General features: G+C 39.7%; 1 protein-coding gene across 1 annotated transcript in view; it reads right to left on the reverse strand.

Annotated features, from left to right (window-relative positions):
• The window catches only part of LOC127661374 (genetic suppressor element 1-like), a 341,952-nt gene that overhangs the window by 232,723 nt on the left and 93,461 nt on the right, over positions 1-15,768 (reverse strand). Inside the window, 1 exon segment of the mRNA XM_052152028.1 lies at positions 1,543-1,684. Within this exon segment, the coding sequence (XP_052007988.1) occupies positions 1,543-1,684 (142 nt within the window).

Raw genomic sequence — 15,768 nt, forward strand, 5'->3', positions numbered from 1 at the left:
GTGCACAGCATCTTCCATTGTGGTTCTGAGATCTCTTTTTTGCAAGGCATGGTCCACATCAGCAGATGCTTCTTTTGAATAGCAAACTCAAATTGTTTGAGTGCTTTTTATAAGTCAAAGTAGCTCTAACCCACAACACCAATCTCATTTCATTAATTGGATGCCTAATTAGCTTTTGTTGACATCTTTAGCTTAGGGGTTCACATAATTTTTTCAACCTACACTGTGAATGTTTGAATGATTTATTTAATATATACTAGAAAAATACAATACCTTGTGTGTTATCAGTTAAAACAGATTGTGTTTGTTCATTATTGAAACTTAGATGAATATCAAACCAGATTTTAAGACAAATATATACATAAATATAGGTAAAACCAAAGGGTTCACATACTTTTTCTTGCCACTGTACAAAGTCTTGTACCTTTGTCTTTTTCTGGTTTTCATGTGTTTTTGCTTCAAATCAAAGCTTATAATATTCATCTTGGAGATGGTTGGATGAGTTCAGGGTTTAGAACTCTTTATTTGAAGATTTATTTGAGACCATATGGATAACGGGAGAAATACAACTGCTGAGAAATTGGGGAGTCACAGATGCACTCTACTGATCTTTTCTTCATAATTATTGAACGATTCATTTCACAACAGATCTAGAGCAGTGTCTTCAGACAGAACCTGCGAGACAGCTCCTTCCTAATGAATCTCTGGGTTTGTAAATGATGATTAAAGGGAATCCAGGTTGACAAGCCACTTCTGGTTTCTCTTCAGGTCACTCTGACAGCATACGGGAATACTCTACAAATAGAAGCATGCTTTTAATAATAACTTGCCGTGATGGGCCAAAACTGCTCTCTCTTGTCAGACACCATCAACACAGAGTATTCAACACTTTCATCTTTCCATGTGTCTATGACTATGTGCTGTTTTTACTTCATCTATGCCTATTTTTGCACATGTGAGATGATCTAGTGACAGGCTATCAAGTCTGTAAGGATTGTCTAAAGACGGGAGCTATTGTATTATTTATGGCAAACATCAAGGTTTGATTGGAGAGTCAAAGCAAACAAAAGCGTCAGCTTGCTTGAATACACACGAGGAACTTACAAGCTCCACTCCAGGAAGTATTTGCACACATCCAAAGTGCATGGACATAATTGTCGGAGAACAAGAAATAAAGCAACACACAAAGAAAGAATATGAAAGACTATCTGGAAAGCACCTATCCAGGCGTCATGTACTACAATGGTAGCTTATGGAATTCACACTGGTATTCCCCTATAACATCTGACATCATGCAGCAATGATATCTATCCATCTATCCATCCATCCATCCAGCAGTGTCTGGACACAGAAAATGAAAGATAGATGGACTTCAGAGTCAGAGTTTGATCTCTCTCTCATCTGCACTGCCACGATCAAGATTACAGACACAGCAAGCAACACTTGTGTAATGAACCTGTAAGTCGCATCAACATCATCTGCTCCTGGAGTGAAACACGATAGAGAAAAGCTCAAGAAAGGGAAGGACACATGGATACTCACTGGACACGGATCGTTCCCCTTTTTCCACTTTCAGGCTGCAGGGGGGTGATAGGTCTTGCTCTGACACATCTTCTGCAGTGACTTCTGTTGGTCTGCTTTCTGCCTCCTTACTGTTGCCAGGCGGCTCCTTCACTGACAAACCCTGCAAAGAACATTAAGAACTTATTATGGACAGCATTCTATAAGTTCACTTATAATGTTAGTCAAGGTTTCTTGCAGGAAAAATATCATTTCGTTTTTCATTTCCATTTTCCACACTCTCTCGTGCTTACAATTAAACAGGTTATTTTTGCTACAGTACCTTAGACTAGTAAATGACATCTGTTTTGATTGGCTAACCTCTTTGGGTGTGAAATTAGCGATGTTGGGTAAATTACTCAAAAATAATCCACTACAAATTCCTAATTACTTCCATAAAATTGTAATCAGATTAATTTATTGAAAAGCAGTCATGTGCTAATTACTTTAAAGTTACTTTTAGAAACACTTTTCACAACGCTTTTTTTATCAATAAATTCAAATTAATGTCAAAATGTCTTCAATGTTTATTGTCGGACACAAGTCACACACAGCATCATGCGTTTCTTCCTTACAATGACTTATTGTGGGCGTACACCCACAGAAATGCAAAGAAACGTTAAAAGTAATTAACTGAAAATCAGTAACTGTAATCTGGTTACTAGAATTTAGAATGTAATGTGTTACATGGTATTTTTGACTTTTAAAAAGTAACTTAATTACCGTAACTAATTCATTTGTAATCAGATTACACCCAACACTGAAAATACATAATATGTTGCTGGATACTGAATACGTTTTGATATCTAAATGTGGGCGGTAATGTTAAAAAGTGAATGCTTGTGGTTTCCAAGTTGTTGCAGTTTAGTTTCAATTGTCATGTTTTCAAATGGTCTTATTTTCCTTCATTTTCTTTTTGTTTGTGCAGGAAGTTTTGAGTTCTGAAAGTCTATTGTACAGTGTTTGTGTGGGTAGAGTTGCTGAGACATTTCATATTTCACCACCAAACATGGAAATTGCACAAATATTTATTTTACACTCTTACTCTATTTACAATGCATGTGAAACTTTTCAGAACTGAATAAAAGATCAAGATTATTACATTTAGTTTTTTTGCATTGCGCTGCTGCCACATGGTTGGCTGATTAGATCATTTCATGAATATGTAGGTGTACTGGGGCATGTTCAATCTCAAAACGGTGTGCACCGTTTTGCTACGGTTTCTGGGTTGAACGACATGTTTCATCGAAACAGCGTGCAACGGGGTTTAAGGTGAATTTTCTCTTGTTTGGTGGGTGTGTCAAAGGTGTTACCCAATCAGCAGCAACATATTATAAAGGCAGTGTACACAATTGATCCAACTAAAGTCCTTTACAAATAAGTCCACAGAAGCTTGGTGTATGCAACAATTGAAGACATTAGAAGAAATGTTTGCCTTGTCATTCTGAAATGCGAGACAAATTTTGGATCACATATCCCTTTACTCGATTGGGATGTTCTCTGCTATTCTGGAAGGTAAGGGCAGTGACTGTAACATCGAGTGTTTTGTGTAGTATTAAACACGTATTTAAACCAATTTCATCAAACTCCGAAAATTCTTTGAAAAGAACGCAAAGAATGGCCTACTCAGCTGCCATAGTTACAACGCTTGTGTAACACAACAGGGTGTTCAACGCACCACCGTTTCCGTTTAAATAAACGTTTTGCTACATTTTGTCGGGGCTGAACATACCTCAGATGTTCCTTATAAAGTGCATTAACCATTTAAAATGTTACATTATTAATAAAAGTATCATTATATAAAAGAATCCATCTGGGCCTACCCATAAGTAAAGAACAATGTCATGATGAAGAAAGCTTGTTCAACATGCCGCTAATCGAATTACACTCTAATTGTGTGAGGCTCTGCAGTGTTATATCAAGCATCAAATTGAGCGCTGATGGCCACATGACGAAACATCTCAGCAGGGTCTCTAACAGACTGAACGCCGACGGCACGCTGCCATTAACATCTAAAAGGCCCTGTCATCCGCACAACTGTTTTTAGCAGCTGTCTCGGCTCTGATTCCTGGGGAACGAGGGGACTTTCATGAAATTCTTGTCCACATACTGATGTGAAGGAGCTCAGATATGTGACAGATCGCTCCTGGATCCATCAGAACAAAGAGAGGAGAGAAGATATTGGTGAGTGAGCACTGTTGAGACGTATTGTGACCACGGAGGGAAGGTGGGGAGCCAAGAAAGAGAAAACTATAGGAACTATCAGAGAGAAGTCTGAAGTTTAGCTGATGAGACAGACAGCCGATGCTTTAACAGCAGAACAAGACTCGTCTGCTGAAATAAACATGACTTGCTGTAGGAGACAAAGAGACACAGAAATGCCCGAGAGTGAGAAACTCTTTTCGGATGCGTAAGTGTTTAAAAATAAATGTGCTCCATCTTTTAACTAATTCCTTTTAATACAGGAAGTTTCTTTTGAGGTGTAGTGTTGTATGAGGACGTGACTGTCTGAAATTGCCCCCACTATACAGTGCACTATTTTGGGGTGTTGGCCATTTTGCAGTAATTTCCAAATTATGAGTGAACAACTCATTCCCTACATTTGTTCACTCAGTCTTACCCACAATGCACTCTGATTTCGAATGTACATCCAATGAGCACTTGTTGGCATTTTGTTTTTCCCATAATTCGCTACAGGGAGGACTGAAGATCTGGGAGAGGGAACGTGTGCAGGAAAGAGAGAAATGATAAAAAAATATAGTCAGCAAAGTCATAAAAATACATTTTAAAATGTATGATTCATACAAATGAGAGTATATAGACAAGGTTATTGTTGAGCATTCTGCAACAGCTGTGATAGTGACTCATATTTTCAAGTATTCTGATAAATACAATAGGGTTTCATGAGAAAAAACCTGATTAAATCTATTTTCAGTTGAAACTTTGAAGTCTCTTGCACGCATATGAGAGAAATTCTTTCACAGTGGCTAACGTGTTCATGCAAAAAAAAAATCTCACATGCACAAGCTTCTCCCAAAAGGGTTGTTCTCCCAAAAATGAAAAAAAAAATCAATAACTCACCCTCATGCCATCCCAGATGTGTATGACTTTCCTTCTTCAGCAGAACCTAAGTGAAGATTTTTATAAGCACATTTCAGCTCTGTATGTCCATACAATGAAAGTGAATGGGTGCCATCAGGCTGCTGACTGTATGACAGTCCAAAAGTCATTTTTTACGCTGTTACACTTTTAATTATAGATGTATTTTTTATACAAACCCATCGGTTTGCTTCAGAAGACATTCATTGGACTTTTATGCTGCCTAAAAATGTCTTTTGGGCCGTCAGCAGCCTGATGCACCCATTCACATTCATTGTATAGACATACAGAGCTGAAATGTGCTTATAAAAATCTTCACTTCGGTTTTGCTGAAGAAGGAAAGACATACACATCTGGGATGGCTTAAAGGTAAGTTAATCATGAGAGAATTATAATTTTTGGGTGAACTAATTCTTTAAAATGCAAGTGGATGGTGATCCGACTTTTGAAGCTCCAAAAAGAACAGACAATCAGCATAAACGTCATCCATACACCAGAGCATGTCAGGGGAAGCGCAGAGAATCAAAAGCAAAATAAATATAATGCAAATGTTAACAAGAGTTAAATGAAAATTGTAATAGTTATGTATAGCAGTTAATCACGCACCAGTGTACGATGCATTGGCTCAGGTGTCTGTCAGACTGTATTAAAGGTTATTGATGATGATAGGTGAATTGCTCCAATGCCTGAAATATGATGAATTTTTATAACATAACACTAGAGGAAAATATCTGATAAACTTCAAATAAGTGGCCAGAAAATACTACTGTTTTCAGTGGAAGAAACATATTTTTGGAATCTTTTTGGATCTTATTTATAGTGTAGTCTTGAACATTTTGTCAGGAAGGGGGATTACTGTTTAAGAATTTGTAAACCTCAGCACTAGACGAACATCTTTGACCATTGTGATGCATCCTTTTTCAGTGTCTTGCATCATCGGTGCTGCATTATTTAAGATGCAGTTAAAAGTTAAAGTTAAGTTAAGTTAAAAGAAGATCAACTTTTCAACAGTGGCTTACATCAGCATCTAGATTTCAGACTGCTTGAGTTCACATCATCTCAACACACTATCACAACCTCTACACAGCGCTCACGGCAAAACAGCAGGTAAACACTCGCGAGTGTGTGGCAAGGGAATCTTCCTTCATCCCACAGAACAAACCCATCTGAAAGCACAGAGCCCATCACTTTCACCTATGACCTCTCCTGCAGAAACTTCAAAGATTCACTGAATCAGAGGAGAGAGTTCACGCAGCCACAGAGCTGGAGTTGACTCACTACTCAAAAGGTTGCCATAACAGAAAGTAGATAAAAGTGGTATTTAATAGGAGCTGAAGAATTGATTCTATTTTAAAAGGGTGTATGCTGCTCAGGTGACCACAGCGGTGCAGAGAGAATGTTAAACTGGATCTCCAGACGTACCCACACCAAATGCCCTTAAGAGAAATCTCAGGTGCCCCAAGACAGATGCTTCTCTGAGGTCATGGTCAAGCTACAGAACTAACATAGAGAAGATAAAAGCAAAGAGAAAACAGAGGAAGCTAACAGAATGAATATAAAGGAGCAGAAATAAAATTGCATGTAAAACAGAATCCAGGAGATTATTTAGTGTCATCACTAGTTGAGTTTGTCATGGAACATCAAATGAGCAAAAACCACACATTTATTTGACTGTAAGGATGTGTTTACTGGTGACTTAACACAATCATTTTAGGAGATATGTTATCCATCTAGACGATCAGATCAGGTGCATCTCACTAAAGACAAAAGTTATACACACAACTATCTAACTGAATGACAGTCATGAAATCAGCTGGTTAGGAAGTATAATACCTGTTAGCAGGGAGCCCTGCTGTCATGGAAACCAGTAATGAGGCCAGATGAGGCTCGCTAGCAGCTAGCTATCCAGCTAATATGACATCGTTGTGTACTGAACAACACAGTACTGACAATCCAAAACAGCTATCAACTGAACACAACAACAACTAATAAAAAAGCATCTTGTTTCAATCGTTAAAGATCAAATGGAATTGGTCTAGCTTGGCACGACACAATTGGCTCAACCAATGGGCTATCTGCCTGCATATCTCCAGTCAATTTATGATAGGATTCAGTGACTAGAATGAATATACCTGATTATCAATCATTATCCTCACCGGATCAACATTGCCTTATTGGCATATTGAAAAAACTTAGAATTTAATGAATGAAAACATGAATATTATTAACTAGATAATATTTGCCGTATATTTACATTTATTGAAATGCCAGAGAAGTCTTAGCTTGTCTCAATGTTTTCCCCCTAACATCTTGAGTCAGGTATTTTCCTTGCCACGGTCGGCTTTGGCTTGCTCATTAAGGGCTTATATTCATTCTGGAATTATTATCTGTAAAGCTGTGTTGAACACATAATATGTATTGTGAAATGGAGGTAATTAGTCAGGTTTTGAGGTTTTTGTTCAGGTCATGTGTAGTTAAAAGGAGCTGCTGCTGGCTGATGAACTAAGCATGATGAAGATCTCTGGTGTCTCATTCACACCAACAGAGCTGCGAGAAGTCAAATACTCCACCATTTTCTTTGTTCCAACACTCTTTTTCTTTCCTTCAGATCTTTTTTAAGCTCTGGATGTCTCAGGTCAGGCTGGATCTGAACCACAGCTTCTTCATTATCCCATTTCCACTTAAACAGACATTGTGACTGCTGATTCATTCATCTAAAAGATTCATAAAGCACTTTACGATCCAAACAATGAGTTATGACTCAGTCCTACTGTATACAAACCCTTTACAGAACGTTTGGAGCTATCATTAGGGGGTAAAAAAAACAGTCTCGCCCCCATGTTCTCTCCTTCACACTGCTGTGCTTCTCAATGACCCCTGAGGAGCCTGAGACAGGAAGACGGTAAGTGCTATTGATTTGCACTTCCTGTCTCATCTGAAGCTGATGGTAGTGTGAGCTGACCAACTGACCACTTGCCTCACTGCACCGATTTAACCTCTGTGTGTGTGTGTATGTGTGTGTGTGTGTGTGTGTGTGTGTGTGTGTGTGTGTGCCTTTAGCTCCAGGCTGTGTATTTAAAGGAAGGTGACAATGAATTAGTTACAGTTGATTCTTGCTAAACCTCCAAACAAACACATCAGCCAAGCAAATTCACTTCAGTGTGTCCCACCCAATGTTCACTTGAAATGTTGTTCTTGATGAGCATTACTGCTATTGTTTTTTCTTGAGAATAATTTTTCAATATATCATTTATAATGTCAGAATCACAAGAGAAATTCAATTCCACCCATCTCGAGGTATGGTCATACACAGTTTAAGCATAAAACATTCAACACAGGTTTGCGTCCATATCCCCGATTTCGATAACTTTTTTGGATATGATGATTTTTGGTAGTTTTTAGCATATCGGTGTGCACTTCAGACTGTTGCTGAAATGGATACAAGGGAGACAAAAATAATTGCCACAATAATTTAAGATCTAGTCACAATTAGCGGCAGTGAGGAACACTTTGTATGGGTTTATGGTGTTTCTTCAGATATCATCTTTTGAGTAACTGAATTGTATCTTACACCGCTTTTCACCCTTTCTGTTGAGATAAGCTCGCTAGACACAACAACAAACACAACCATAATGTCCGGTTTGCTAACAAATAATTGTTTTAAACTGGATAATTTTAATGAATCAGCCGAAAAGAGCTCAGGCAGGAGTTTGAATCAGAGTCACTTTCCAGCGAATCATATAGTGAATCAACTGTCAGTAAATGGAAGTGGAGCGTAGTTCTAGCGGGAAGACCAGCAGGTGTACATCATCACATCATTAGCTGGGTAACTCCTAGCCAATCGCACGTAAGCCATTGCTTTATAAGTCCGCTCACAATCTATCACATTGCAGTTTCGGTGTGCTAACACTGCAACCTCCACCTCCCCACCACCACCTGTTGAGCCCTGTCCTGCAGGGAGGTAGGCTCCTCGCCCCTGCCTCCTATCTCCGGCAGGACATGGCGGTTCCGGGTACAACTCCCTCGGACTGCCGGATGGAGCCTACGCCAAAGAGAGAGACATCACCTCCCGTTTTACATCTATCAAATAAATGGTATCTCAAACTTCACTCAAGCCCGCGTGTCTTCCCGATGGAACTAAGTTTCCATCCATGGGTTTTTTGCGTCAAACGTTTACCGATATAGCTGATGGAAAGGCAAATTAGCGTTGAAAGTATTGACATAATATTTATCCGTTTAACTCTAGCACATAAACTCTATGTCAATACTTCTAATGTCGCAAAAAACTGGTTTGGAAACACTTTTTGTGGAGAAAATTGGCATTAAGGCAAAAATATAGCGTCACATGACATAATTTACCCCAATCGTTAGCCTGTGTTAATCATGAGGACAAGTTATACATCCTTAAAAGCCAATTTATTGTACGTGAAGCATTAGTGTTATGGATTGGTTTTAAAGGCATACCTGCACAGATCCAATAATGCAAACACATCTGCAACATGACACTTCCAGGATGCACAAATATCTTGTATCATGCACCTGTTATTGACAAGTGCGTGGAGAACAAATGAATGGCCACTCTTCGTGATTAATTTAATCATGGTAGCCATCCATTTATTTATTAAAGTTGACGGCAGTCATTGAATTACCCCTCAATGCATCAATACAATTACGGACATCTGGGAGGTGAAAGGTACATAATATGGACATACACACATTTCTGTATGGAAACATTTCTTTTTTTAAGCTTGACGTCATCACCCACACCATATTTATTGATAAAAGGCCATTGTAATGGAAACAGGCAGAAGACGGCAAATTAGACAAAACAGTGTGAAAAGTGGAGGGAAACTAGGGTAATGATTTCACAACTGGGAGCACAGAAATGTCAAAATAAGTGTTTTACAGGGTTGTTTGTAATTAAAAGTCCCATGTAATGTACCAAATCTTGTTTTTGTTTGTTTGTTTGTTTGTTTAGTATAGGAATTATGGTAGCAAAATCAACTGCATCTGGGATTTCTTTCCATTTAGATTCTTGATTTAAACTGAGCACTTTCTCTTTACAGCGCAGGTAGATCTGGCGAGAGAACTGAATCACGACATGTTCAAACATACACCCGTCTGACTCTTGCTGAAGTGATTGTGTTTCTTACAATAAGAAAGGCAGATGCTATGTGCAACGCCCACACCAAATCTGAACATTTGACATTTGTCTGGCTCCAGTAGATTACTGGGGTGCAATTAGTCACTGCAATAAAACAAACTCAACAGCAGCCCTTCTTTCACTGGCTATAAAAGACTGCTGGGCTGTTAAACAGGCCAAAGGGTTAATTGAGGTTTTAAGCAAAACAATCCCACCAACACCCAAAGTGAAAAATATGGAGAGAGAGAGAGAGAGAGAGAGAGAGAGAGAGAGAGAGAGAGAGAGAGAGAGAGAGAGAGAGAGAGAGAGAGAAAAGCTGAATAACTGAACAAACACAAACAAACACAAAGACATGCACAAAGAAAAAGAGAAAGGCTGTATGCTGTGCTGACATGGAGAGAAATACCTGAATTTAATAAAGTGTGAAAGATAACATGTTTACAATAGATATTAATTAACGCTTTTCTGAAAATCGCTGCGCTGTTTTGTGGCCCATTCTGCATAACGCGGCTCTTCGGGAAAAGTCTTGGTTCTCCCGATGGCCAGTCCACCATCACACAGAGAGAGAAACAAGGTTACCTTTCAAATGATACAAAAGCCTAAACTGCAAACTGCAATATAAACATTTGGAATGTGAGTTTTTTTACATCAAGGAATAAAGTAAACCACAGAGACATCTAAATATGTGACAGGGATTCTTCCTCATCTCTGTGTGTCTTTTTAACAGGCTACACATGCCATCTGCTGGCCTAAAGGAACAGACACACACACACACACACACACACACACACACACACACACACACACACACACACACACACACACACACACACTAATATGGAGCCAGAGTTTGTGCATGGTTAATGTCTCTCAGAATTGGCAAATGTTCACACTGATTTGAGAGCTGAATTATGACTTAACTGTGTTACTACATAACCTGCCTACAACAAAACATGGAGCATCAGTCTTTATTTACGAGTCTCATAGTTCTAAACAATATTTTAATTTGATTCAGCATATTTATCCCAGCATAAGCTGCTTTGATTTAGTGGCCAAAAGTTATTTAAAAATATAACGTATAAAATTCACATCTCACTGCAGGAAAAAAACACACACACACACACACACACACACAAACACACACACACACACACACTGACTCACGCAGACACAAACACACTCACGCACACACACACACACACACACACACACACACACGTTGGTCTACCTATCATTATGAGGACTTAACGTAATGATTTTATACTGTACAAACTATAGATTCTATCCCCTAAACCCAACACAAACCCTAAACCTAACACAACCCCTAAACCCAACACAACCCCTAAACCTAACACAACCCCTAAACCCAACACAACCCCTAAACCTAACACAACCCCTAAACCCAACACAACCCCTAAACCTAACACAACCCCTAAACCCAACACAACCCCTAAACCTAACATACCCCCTAAACCTAACACAACCCCTAAACCCAACACAACCCCTAAACCTAACACAACTGTTAAACCTAACACAACCCCTAAACCCAACACAACCCCTAAACCTAACACAACCCCTAAACCCAACACAACCCCTAAACCTAACACAACCCCTAAACCCAACACAACCCCTAAACCTAACACACCCCCTAAACCTAACACAACCCCTAAACCCAACACATCCCCTAAACCTAACACAACCCCTAAACCCAACACAACCCCTAAACCTAACACAACCCCTAAACCCAACACAACCCCTAAACCTAACACACCCCCTAAACCTAACACAACCCCTAAACCCAACACAACCCCTAAACCTAACACAACTCTTAAACCTAACACAACCCCTAAACCCAACACAACCCCTAAACCTAACACAACCCCTAAACCCAACACAACCCCTAAACCCAACACAACCACTAAACCCAACACAACCCCTAAACCCAACACATCCCCTAAACCCAACACAACCCCTAAACCCAACACAACCCCTAAACCTAACACAACCACTAAACCTAACACAACCCCCTAAACCCAACACAACCCCTAAACCCAACACATCCCCTAAACCCAACACAACCCCTAAACCCAACACAACCCCTAAACCAACACACCCCCTAAACCCAACACAACCCCTAAACCCAACACAACCCCTAAACCCAACACAACTCTTAAACCCAACACAACTCTTAAACCCAACACAACTCTTAAACCCAACACAACCCCTAAACCCAACACAACCCCTAAACCTAACACAACCCCTAAACCTAACACAACCCCTAAACCTAACACAACCCCTAAAACCAACACAACCCCTAAACCCAACACAACCACTAAACCAACACAACCCCTAAACCTAACACAACCCCTAAACCAACACACCCCCTAAACCTAACACAACCACTAAACCCAACACAACCCCTAAACCAACACACCCCCTAAACCCAACACAACCCCTAAACCCAACATAACCCCTAAACCCAACACAACCCCTAAACCCAACACACCCCCTAAATCCAACACAATCCCCCTAAACCCAACACAATCCCCCTAAACCCAACACAACCCCTAAACCTAACACAACCCCTAAACCTAACACAACCACTAAACCCAACACAACCCCTAAACCCAACACAACCACTAAACCCAACACAACCCTTAAACCAACACACCCCCTAAACCCAACACAACCCCTAAACCCAACATAACCCCTAAACCCAACACAACCCCTAAACCCAACACACCCCCTAAACCCAACACAACCCTTAAACCTAACACAACCCCCTAAACCCAACACAACCCCTAAACCCAACACAACTCTTAAACCTAACACAACCCCTAAACCTAACACAACCCCTAAACCCAACACAACCCTTAAACCTAACCCTCACAGAAAACTTTTTGCATTTTTACATTTTCAATAAAACATCGTTTAGTATGATTTTTAAACGATTGAAATTATGGGAACACTAGAAATGTCCCCATAAACCACATTTATATCATAATCCCCTGTAATTACCAGTTTATAACCTAAAATATTGTCCTCGTAAACCACATAAACATGCCCACACACACACACACACACACACACACACACACACACACACACACACACACACTCGCACACACACACTCACACTCACGCACACACACACACTAACTCACACACACACAAACACGTCACACACACACACACACACACACACATACACACACACACACAAACACCTCACACACACACACACACACACACACACAAACACCTCACACACACACAACACACACACACAAACACACACACACTAACTCACACATACACACACACATACACACATACAAACACCTCACACAGACACACACACACACACACACACAAACACACACACACACACTATATTAGACAGCTAGATAATGTTACTGTGGTGGCATAGTTAAATCTGAAATGTTCGACAACAGTAGGGATTAGGAATTGTATGGTTTTAACGATTCTGCTTCTGATTCCAATTTATCTAAATGATTTTGTCTCCTTAATGATGTCATTCTATTCTGAGTTGGACATGACAAAAGTTATTACTGGTGCATCAATAAAGTTAATTCAGTAACCGTTCTGACTGATGTGAGTGTTTTTGATTCACTAAAAGAACTGGTTTAAAAGCGTCATTTGTTCAGGAATCAGACTTTACTAGTCACACTACATGTTTCACAAAGAACCAGCTCATATGGATCATTCGCTTGGGAATCGGACTACACTGGTTGCGATGTGTTTTAAGCAGTAGATTCAGTAGTGGGGCAGAGCTGCTGCTGAATAGAGCTGTAGGAAGTCAGAGTATTTTAGTGCAGTGCAAAATTGAACAGATCTGAAAGTCATGAAAATCAAACAGATCTGGTATTTAAAAAATAAAAACATGGAACATTGATTAAAGTAATCATGTCTGACTGTGAACACTACATTTCTATAATGACATCTGAAACTGAAAACTATTGATTTGAAATGATGCTGCATCCAAAACACTAGGTGTCACTGTAAGTGCAAGATGACATAAAGACAAAAGATACTGAGTGCAGCTTTAAAAAACACACATACAAATGCATGGACATTCCAATTCAGCGGTCGCTAATTCTGTGTGCACGTGATAATGAATACAACGTTGCACAGTATATTTACTAAGTGAATATTGCGATGTGTATGTGTGTGTGTGTGTGTGTGTGTGTGTGTGTGTGTGTGTGTGTGTGTGAAGATGAGCTGCTTTACCATATCAGTTCAGAAATATTCTCTTTTTCTCTTTCATTCTGGACAAAAATAAAAGAAGAAAATGAACCTTCAGATGTCTCCATCTCTTTCCTGTATAAACTGTCATGTGACTGCAGTCATACATGCTGCATATGTTAGATAAGAACCGTACAACCCTCAGGCAAAACCACAAAACACACACACACAGACAGCGAGCGAGAGAGAGAGAGAGAGAGAGAGAGAGAGTGAGAGAGAGAGAGAGAGAGCTGGCCATCTGTTGGCAGTTATGCTGTGAGAAAACACTCAGAGCCAAACAATGGCCAATTCTGACAGGCCAGGATTTGTGTGTCTGTGCATGTGCACCGGAACACAATTGTTAAACAAAGAGGTATAAATTCTCAGACAGTGTTTCAGAATGGTTAATGTCACCAGGATGGTTGATTTGATAAATATATATGCCCAAGCTGCTTTGGAAATAAAAAATGTTTAGCAAATGAAGTGTGGTTTGCATGGCAACAGTAACCTGGAAATGAGCATGCATTTCTCTCTGAATAAGACCTGCATGTATGTGTGAACAGGTGAACGCAGTGTCCCAGCAGCACCAGTCTGAGCTCAGCTGTGGGTGTCTCATTCCTCGAGTGCGAGTAAGAAATAAAGCGGCAGTCATTAGAGGGTGACTGTGATGACAGACACACAAGCTTATTTAAGTGTTGAATACTAGAGGTAAAACACTCTAGCAACAGTCATGACGGCATCAACAGGCTTTACAGAGTACCAGAATCTAAACTGAGGACAGTCGCAAAGGCGGACGGACAAGCAGTGCATGTTTCTCACAGCAGCAGAGAGAACATGACTAAACTCTCGCTAATGCCATTAAAGACAGATACACACACTGACTGGAAACAATATAAGCTCAATACTGGCATCTGTTGGTCAGACACGGCTGATATTTAGCAGATCTGATATATTTTGAGAAGGATACAGTGGCAGGCATTGCTCCAAAAAGGGGCGGGAGCTCCAAACCGCAAGCAAAGATGTAGGGAGCACCTAACCTAACCCTTTCCCTAACTCTAAACATTTGTGAAAGTGAAGCCCCCTTTTAAAGTTATCGCAACCCCATTTTGGAGTTGGTGCAATGACCATTTTTGAGTAACTCCGCCCCCTTCAGGAGACCCCATTTGGAGATCTCCGGCCTGCAGCTATATCTACTTGGATATTTCAGGTATATTTGGGTGAAACTTATGAAAGTTGTCAGGACAAAAAAATACATTTGGGGATGAAATATAATAAAAATAGGATTTGTGCGACTCACTCATTCTAGATTCTGTTGTATAGAAATGGGAGTTTCTTCAACTTCAGGGAATTTCACATCCTTGGGTTTTATTTTTATTAAAAATAACAGATTTCAACTTTTTTGTTTTTACTAAATGGTCACTTTTCATTTAATTTAAATTATTTTACCAGGCCTTCGTTTTTTATTTTTGTACTTATCAAATGCCTTTGTGATAGGGACCAAGCAGTCACAAGGATAATCACACCAGAGAGAAGGGATGGTGTTACAAAGACGTACTAGATTCAAAATGTGCAAAAAAAATATTATCTGAAGAGCAAAAAAAATCAAGTTCATTTTAAAAGCTAGACTTGTTTACAGTACTAGAGCAGTACACACTCCCCTCCCAAAACAATAGATGCCAGACTATCCATTGTGCTTGAGCAGCGCTAACAACATTGTCCAT

The sequence above is a fragment of the Xyrauchen texanus genome, chromosome 21 (genome assembly GCF_025860055.1).
Source record: "Xyrauchen texanus isolate HMW12.3.18 chromosome 21, RBS_HiC_50CHRs, whole genome shotgun sequence".
NCBI classification, from domain to species: domain Eukaryota; kingdom Metazoa; phylum Chordata; class Actinopteri; order Cypriniformes; family Catostomidae; genus Xyrauchen; species Xyrauchen texanus.